This window comes from Solanum verrucosum, unplaced genomic scaffold (genome assembly GCF_900185275.1).
Source record: "Solanum verrucosum unplaced genomic scaffold, falcon-dt-bn FXZP01000228.1, whole genome shotgun sequence".
NCBI lineage: Eukaryota > Viridiplantae > Streptophyta > Magnoliopsida > Solanales > Solanaceae > Solanum > Solanum verrucosum.
The window spans coordinates 2,863,392-2,872,053 of record NW_026020210.1 but is presented as its reverse complement, the minus strand read 5'-3'; the positions used below and the strand labels follow the sequence as shown (position 1 = coordinate 2,872,053).

Below are 8,662 nucleotides of genomic sequence, written 5' to 3'. Positions count from 1 at the left end.
TTACCATCATGCCAAAATTATTTATAGCTGATAGCCATCATTATTATCACCCAATCATCATTCTCGAACATCATTACCATTAGCCACCATTCTCAATTATCACCACTAACCACCATTATACTCATTAATCATATCAATAACTAATTATCATCATCAATCACCACTATATATCGCCAACTGTCATCATCCACTATAATTATTTGTTTGCACCATCGACTACCATATGATCAATAACCATTGTTAATTACTATTGTTAGTCACCATCACTACTAGCTACCAGCACTACCATCATTGTCACAATCCCCAATTGACGCCCACAATTATCACTATTAGCTATCACGACAACCAACTACCATATAATTTTCTGTAAAATATTTTATCAATAGAGTGTTATATAAATTTAGCATTTTACTAAAATTTGTATATTAATTAAAGACAAGTTTTATATATTCAACTGTTGAGGAAAAAAATTATTCTGATTATGTAGTATTCAGATCTTAATATTATATTTATTTAAATTTAAACATGTAAGTCTTAATGCACATATTAATATTCAAAAATATATTCAAATGTATAAAGGTCTCAATCTTAATAAAAATAATTAGCACTTATTCTCCCAACATTTAGTGTTTTGATAAATGAGTTATAAATTAGCAATAAGAACAAATACATGAAACTAGAGTTACTTCAGAAAATTATCTTATTTTAAAAATTGTAACTTAATTAGACATGATTATAAAATATTTTAAGCAGTATTATTATTATTCAGAAACATACTATGAAATCGTATCTAGAAAGTATAGTAGAAAGCAAACATATTTTTAAAAAGTGGAACTTGTGGTGTCCTACCATGTGTTATCCAGCCAATTGTTCCTTATTCTTGTCAAAAATCTCAATAACATGTGATGGTATGTCACAAAAACTAAGATAATCCCTTAAATTCAAAATTTCATAAAGTTGAAATATAAATTCTTATATTATTTCCTTTAGTTTATTCTGGCTTCTTCTTTTTTTAATAAGTGTCAATTCTATATTTACTTTCAGATAAATAATCTTCAAGAACATTTTTTCGATTCATTCTTTCTGGCGCTCCTCAATCAAATTTATAACTGTTATTTTAAAAGATCCATTATATTATATGCTCATTATCTTTGCAGTAATCATCAACTTATCCTAATCTTCTTTCTTTTCATAATACTAAACATTGAAGTAGTTATGCTAAGATGGAATAGAACACTCTACTGTGAAATAGTGCTCAACTAGTTCCAATTTACGCGACACTATTTTTTTGCTAGTTTTGTTACAAATAAGTTGATACACATGATAATTTCATATTTTTATGTACGTGTTATTCCTAATTTAATTTATATGACATAGTTTGATTTGAAATATTAAAAAGTTGAAAAATAAATAAAGATTTAAGATTTTGTTGCTTCAAATATATTTAGAGTATTTGTGAGGTGCAATTATTTGTTTTTTTAAAAAAAATAAATTATGAATTTAAGAATCCATTCGACCATGGGAATTATTCATTTTTTTTTTATCAAAATAATTTTTTTCTTTATTTTAAAATTAGTGTTTGGTGATCATGGAAAATTCAAATTTAACTTGATGTTGAATTTTAAATTTGAAAAACAACTTATAATTTTTTTACCTTCTTCTCTTTGTCTCCTCTTTTTTACTGCTTATTAGGTACATTTTAACCCAAGACATGAACACCGATGTTACAACTTACTAACTCCCACTGTCCTATCCTATTTTTATATCTCATTGTACTTCTTATTTTGATCTACACACAATGTGTAGAGACAGATATTTGGTCTAATATAGGAGCAGTTCTTAATTAACCACAATTATTAACATGGTAAATTTTGTATATTTTAAGGACATTTTTTATTCGTTTTCATATACTAAAGAAAAAAAACTTTGACTACACTAACTAGTAGGACAAAAGAAATTACTTTGTTAATTACCTTTTCATATTCTAATAAATAATTTATTTGATTCTAAGAAATTACTTTGTTAATTACCTTTTCTAATACTATATATTTTTTATTTTTAACTTTTCACGTGATATATGTAATAACTCTGGCTTAAACTTTTGTATAAATATTTGTATAATGATTCAAAATAGAAAGAATGCACACGAGCTAGTTGCAGAGAGAGAGAGAGAGAGTAGAATTATTAGTTTCTTTTCAGAAAAAGCAACTCCAATAAACCCCACCCCTCCATGTTACTTGTCTCAATCCACCTTTCTATATTTTCACTACTACTTTTATAGTATTCTCATCTTCTTTCCTTCCCTCAAATCTTTAGCTTCTTCATCATGGAACTTTCTACCATTAATTCACCTAAAACTCATCACAATAAACTAATTTCTGATGATGATCCTCCACTACCAACAATGCAACTTCAAAGATCCAAGGGTGGTCTTGTAACCATGCCATTTATTATAGGTACGTATTAACTGACATACTTTTCGTTTTAGTCTGTCAAACTATAATAACAATATAATCAGTGAAATCTCATCTGAGATCCCGGTGATGCATAATACTTACGTTGAACTAAAATTCTTTCTTTTTTTTCTTTCTTAAACTCCAAGTTAAGTAGTACGTTTTCAAAAAATTAAAGGAACTCTAGGGATGGATGAACTCATTTTTGTTATTTTAGCCATTTTCATGAGGAAATCTGTGGATATATAGCTCATGGATTGCGAATGATATATTACTTAATGAGAGGGGTGTATCTGAGAGGGGATTAGGATGTATCCGAGAGAGAGGAGATTTTTGTAATTTTTTTAAATGATGGGAAATTTTAGAGATTATGGTAAAATAATCTGTGTTTTCATTAATCCATCATTAAATAAGATTAGTCATGATTAATTTCATTATTTAGCTATAAAATTTGTCTGTCGTTGAATTCTATTTTTTTAAACTATATTATTGGTTTTTATGAACAGCAAATGAGGCATTGGAGAGGGTGGCAACTTTTGGGGTTTTACCAAATATGACATTTTATTTGATGAAAGAGTATAGTATGGGAGTTACCACTGCACAAAATTTACTCTTTTATTGGTCATCAGCTACCAATTTCTTGCCACTTATTGGAGCTTTCATAGCAGATTCATATCTTGGACGCTTCCTTACCATTGGATTTGGTTCCATCTTCAGTTTCTTGGTAATTAAATAATTATCACATCTATTTTATGTGAAGGTGTTAACTATCTGGATGTTGTGATAATAATTGTTTTTGAAAAATTTGTCATGTTACTTTTATATACTTTTTAACTATGTGAATTTTATTCGAAGATTTTATACTTCAAGTCATTTCACATAACTAATTGAGCGAAGAGAGTACTATATTGAAGTAATCTACTAGTTATTTAAATTTTAAACCCAAGAGAAATAGATTACTATAGTCTACAAGTTTTATGCATATTTTACCTAAACCATACTTACAATAATAAGTGGACATTTGACCATGCTTCATTGTATAATTTGAAAAAAGAAAATTTGCTTTTTAAAGTAAAAAAAAGATATGTGAAAAGAAGAGTTGTGTCTAGCCATGAATATAAATTGGAGTTTTTTTTTACTTTTCTATGAGTAATTTGGAGTGAAAAAGGTGAAAACACATTTTTATTATTTTTAAAAATTCTAAAATTCAATTTAAAAGTTAATTTTTGGAATTTTGTAAGTAAATCTAATTGTTGCAAGCTGATTACTCTGAAAATAAAAGTAACGAGTTTAAGTGAGTATATATAGTCCGTACAAATAATTTTTGTTCTTATCATGTCATTCTTACACATCAGCGTAACATATAACATATTTTATTTTTAAGATTTGAAATTTCATCCGATAAGAATAACCTGTTATATTGATTATATATAGTTTAATTTTTTTTAAAAAAAAAAATAGTAGATCTTTTCGAGGCCCGAAAATTATTATATGACTTTTATTGTAATTATTGATACGAGGTACACTTGTTTCCAGCGTTGATACGATGTAGATTTGTTGTCAATGCTTATAGCATACTTAAATGGCATTACCACTAATGGAGTACTTTTTTTATGATTATACTATACTTAATGGCGTTATTAAAGTTAGTGTGTTAAATTAGTATAATTAGTGAAGTTTAAGTATTAAATAATTCATGTTCATTGCATAGCCTCCGTTCTTTCTTAGGCAAAAAATTTACTCTATTTTTGCACAAATTCAATGAATATACTTCTTTTGTTTGGATTTACTTGTCAAATTTTAACTTGATATATCTATTAAAAAAACAATAATTGATATAGTGAGTTTACTATTTTACCTCTATTAATTGATAAGGTCTCAAACATATTTACTCAATACATTTTTTAAAGACATTAACTCAACGTTAATAAATGGAGGGTATAATAGGAATTTTCTTTGTCTTTCTCTTGATTTGTCAAAAATGACAAGTAAAAGTAGAAATCAAATTAGAAAATATTTGACAAATAAATCCAAATGGAAGGTGTATGACATACTTCTCCATTCACTTTTAGTTTGTCACTTTCGATATATCAAGAAAAGACAATTGTTTTTTTCCATGTTTTACCCTCAACATTAAATGTCTTTTTTCCAAATCATTTTCCAAGACCTAATTCTAAACATCATATAATAAGGATAATTTGGTAAAACACTTATATTGATAATTGTTTTCTTAATGCGTGTGTCAAGTCAAATAGTGACAAGTAAAAATGAACGCAGAAAGTAAATCTTTACATATATTAGTATAACTTAAACAGTGTTGGTTAATAGTTGATACTCATTTTCAACAGAATTCATTAATCATAATAAAATTAATGTAATTTGACGTTTAAATGATGAGAATAAGTTATTTTTCCTTTTTTCATCTCTCTTATCCTTTTAGTGTAGTATTTCTGATGTCTCAATTTATGTGACACATGGTGTTAATTTCGAGAGTCAAATATTCAGGTTTTGTGATTGCTACTAAACACCTTAATGTCACATTATAATTTTCAGGGGACAATTGTGTTGTGGTTAACTGCAATGATTCCGAAAGCAAGGCCTCCCCCTTGCAATCTTCTAGTGTCAGGTCAGGCATGTAAATCTGCAACAACAGCTCAATATACAATCTTGATCTCCTCGTTTATGCTTATGTCGATTGGTGCTGGTGGTATTAGACCATGTTCGTTAGCATTTGGTGCAAATCAGTTTGATAAGCGCGATACTAATGGTAATATCAAACGCGTGTTGGAGACTTATTTTAACTGGTACTATGCTGCCGTCATGATCTCTGTTCTTATTGCTATGACTGGCATTGTATATCTTCAAGACCATATGGGGTGGAAAATCGGATTTGGTGTTCCTGTGGTTATTATGTTCTTCTCTGCTTTCCTCTTTTTTCTTGCTACTCCGCTTTATATCAAGGAAAACGTGATCAACAATTTGTTGGGTAGATTTGTTCAGGTCATTGTCGTTGCTTATAAGAATAGGAAACTTGCATATCCTGAACAGAATTCTGGTTACCATTACAATAAAGGTTCAGAATTTATCGTGCCAACGAGCAAATTAAGGTATGAAAAACTCTGCTCTTGTGTTAAGGAATGTGTTCAATTATTGTCTTAGCTGAAGTGTGTATGTTTCAATTTTAGGTTTTTGAACAAAGCTTGCATTATAAAATCCTCTGAAGATGTTAAGCAAGATGGTGTAGCAGTCGATTCGTGGAGTCTTTGTACAGTTGAGCAAGTTGAGGAGCTAAAGTCCCTCGTTAGAGTGATGCCATTGTGGTCAACAGGGATCATGGTATCGATTAACTTGAGCCAAAGTTCGTTCCCTTTACTTCAAGCTAAATCTATGGATAGACATATAACTAAACGCGTTGAAATTCCAGCAGCCTCTTTTGGGATATTTACTGTCATTGCTTTAACAGTTTGGCTTGTTGTGTATGATCGCGTGATCATTCCATTAGGATCAAGAATCAGAGGTAAACCATTTCGTATTGGAACTAAAGAAAGAATGGGAATTGGGATATTCTTTTCTTGTATGGCAATGTTACTCTCTGGGATCATTGAACATATTCGTAGAAGGAAATCAATCGATCAAGGCCTATTGAACAACCCCGAGGGAGTAGTGGCAATGTCAGCAATGTGGCTTGTGCCACAACATTGTTTAAATGGAATAGCAGAGGCATTCAACGCGATTGGCCAAATAGAATTCTATTACTCTGAGCTCCCGAAAAGTATGTCAAGTATTGCTACCGCGATGTTTGGACTTGGAACTGCTGTGGCAAATCTGTTGGCAAGTGTGATACTGAGCAATGTGGATAGTATTACCAAAAGGGAAGGGAAAGAAAGTTGGGTTTCAAGTAATATTAATAGGGGGCATTATGAGAATTACTATTGGCTTCTTGCTATTATGACTTGTTTTAATTTGGTTTATTTTATGGTTTGTAGTTGGGCTTATGGACCTTGTGTTGAGAGTGGGAGTAAGAAATTGGTAGAGGAAGATGGTGAAATGGAACTAGAGAATGTATCTAGGCCAGGGTCAACCACTTGAAATCATGTTGAGCTAGTGGTTTAGTGTATACATAGTATTTATAAGTAAATTATGTTATAATTGCTTTGGTTGTTCATTTTTCAATGAGATCTTTGATTTGGTATTCCATCTATCTCAATATATATGACTCACTTTCATTTTTAGTTGATTTATAAATGTGTGGCACTGGTGCATCCCCATCATCTGGATCAATGACCTACTCTCAAAAAGGATGTTAGCATATAGGTTGAGAACATCCATTGAATCTAAGTTAGGCCTTCAAATGGCCTACGATAATAACCCCAACAATTTAACTTTAACATACCGCAATGTGCACACAAATATCTAATAGGGTTTGGCAATGAGGGTAAAAACAAGAATGGAGGGGTAAAAAACTTCATTGCTTTCATTGAGAGTCGAACTCAAGACCTCCCGCTTACTAAACGGGTGCTCTAACCAACTGAGCTATGAAAGCTTGCCTGCCCAATTCGTATCACTATCCTACTTGTCCGTTGATTTCTACACTACCCTCATTAGTCACCACGTACAATGTTTTTAGGTCTGCTTATTTATTTCATTTTAAAGAAAGCATAGGCCGGTGTACTAAGCATTTCACATTCACGCAACATTTGGGAAGGGTCACACCCCTAAGGAGTGTGAGTAACGTAGGTAGCCTACTTTAATATAAGTATCAATGACTGATTTCACAATTCAAATCTGTAATCCATAAATCACATGGAGATAACTTTACCATAGTGTCAGAACTCTTCTTCAAGATGGACTTATTTCTATAGCTTTCGAATTTTTGTATGGAGATCAAAAGTGTTCAGAGATGGGAGATTTAAGGGGTTCAGAGGTGGAAATTTTACTTCTTGTTGAACTTATGAAAGAGGAAGATAAATAATTTGTTGACGTGAACAAAGATACTATCATACAAATTTTGGGGAGGAAAAGAAATTTGCAGATTTTCTAACAAACGAAAACACACTAAGATTTGTAAATTTGAGAAGAAAGGCTCAATGATATGGTGTTTATTAAGAAATTTATTTAGGTTTTTTTTTCATTTATCAAAAAAGACAACAATCATGATAATAATATATTGAGTGTAATTACAAAATTGAGTTTTAGAGATGATGGTGTGTACGCAGCCTTACTCCTTTCTTGAAAAGATGGAGATATTGTTTCCAATAAATTCTTGACTCGAATAAAACATATAAAAAAACAAGTATGTCAAACAAATACAATAGCGAAAAAGACATGCTGAAAACAATGAAGAATAGAACAGTAGCAATGATAAAATAATAGGAAAACTGACGCAAATGAAACATTAGATGATATCAAAATCGAAGAACAAGATAGTATGAGAATAATAGTAACGATACTAAAAATTGAATCATACAATGCTCGACCAATTAACTTTTTGACTTAATCCTCAACCTTCATATGTTCCATCGAGGGCCAAGTCCTCGATAAGTTGCAGGTGAGACATGTCTTTTCTAATCATCTCTCTCCAAGACTTTTCCGGTCTACCTCTACCTTTTCTCACACCCGCTATAGCCAACCTTTCACTGCTCCTCATTAGGCATGATCTATCCCTCTTCTCTTCACATATTGAAGTTTGAACCATCTTAGTTTCACCTCCATCATCCACCATAGAGGTCACTCCATCCTCTCCCCAATAACTTCATTCCTAATCTTATCACTCTCTTAGTATATGCCCATAACATCCATCTTATGTACCAAAAAAAGAGAGGATACAAAATGCATCCCCTACATGTCATGTGAAATACTTCCCTGCTTAGTTAAATGTAAAAACGCAAAATGTAGTAGTGATGGGAACTAGGACTCGAATAGTGGGATAATCCATTGGTGAATGACAAGTGACATGAGGGCACGAATAGAAAAGGCATAACTAACTTGGTCTCATTTCACTTTCACATTTATGTCCTCCAACTTTGGATGTGCACAAGTAGACACTTTAACTTGTATAAAATTGAACAAGTAAACACGTTAATTCTATGTGGCATAAAACGCATAGGACACCACATAGGATGAAAATTGTCATGTAGAACACATGTGCCTATTTGTTGAACTTTATACAAATTTAAAATGTCTACTTGAGCATACCAAAGTTGAAAGAC

At 31.1% G+C, this 8,662-nt stretch overlaps 1 protein-coding gene and 1 non-coding gene across 2 annotated transcripts; one reads left to right on the top strand and one right to left on the bottom strand.

Annotated features, from left to right (window-relative positions):
- Positions 1-2,292: 2,292 nt before the first annotated feature.
- LOC125830487 (protein NRT1/ PTR FAMILY 1.2-like) lies at positions 2,293-6,648 on the top strand. Its single transcript, XM_049509687.1, has 4 exons — positions 2,293-2,456; positions 2,960-3,177; positions 5,007-5,560; positions 5,639-6,648. Exons 1-4 carry the CDS (start codon positions 2,327-2,329, stop codon positions 6,540-6,542), a joined length of 1,806 nt encoding a protein of 601 aa, XP_049365644.1. The 5' UTR covers positions 2,293-2,326; the 3' UTR covers positions 6,543-6,648.
- Positions 6,649-6,922: 274 nt separating this feature from the next.
- Positions 6,923-6,996, bottom strand: TRNAT-AGU (transfer RNA threonine (anticodon AGU)). Its single transcript has one exon. It is a non-coding gene; the product is annotated as a tRNA-Thr (tRNA).
- Positions 6,997-8,662: the final 1,666 nt, after the last annotated feature.

Coding starts and splice junctions, on each gene's coding strand:
- LOC125830487 (XM_049509687.1), top strand. CDS start 2,327: ATGGAACTTTCTACCATTAATTCACCTAAAACTCATCACAATAAACTA. Junction 2,457..2,959: donor AACCATGCCATTTATTATAG/GTACGTATTAAC, acceptor TTTTATGAACAG/CAAATGAGGCATTGGAGAGG. Junction 5,561..5,638: donor GTGCCAACGAGCAAATTAAG/GTATGAAAAACT, acceptor TTTCAATTTTAG/GTTTTTGAACAAAGCTTGCA.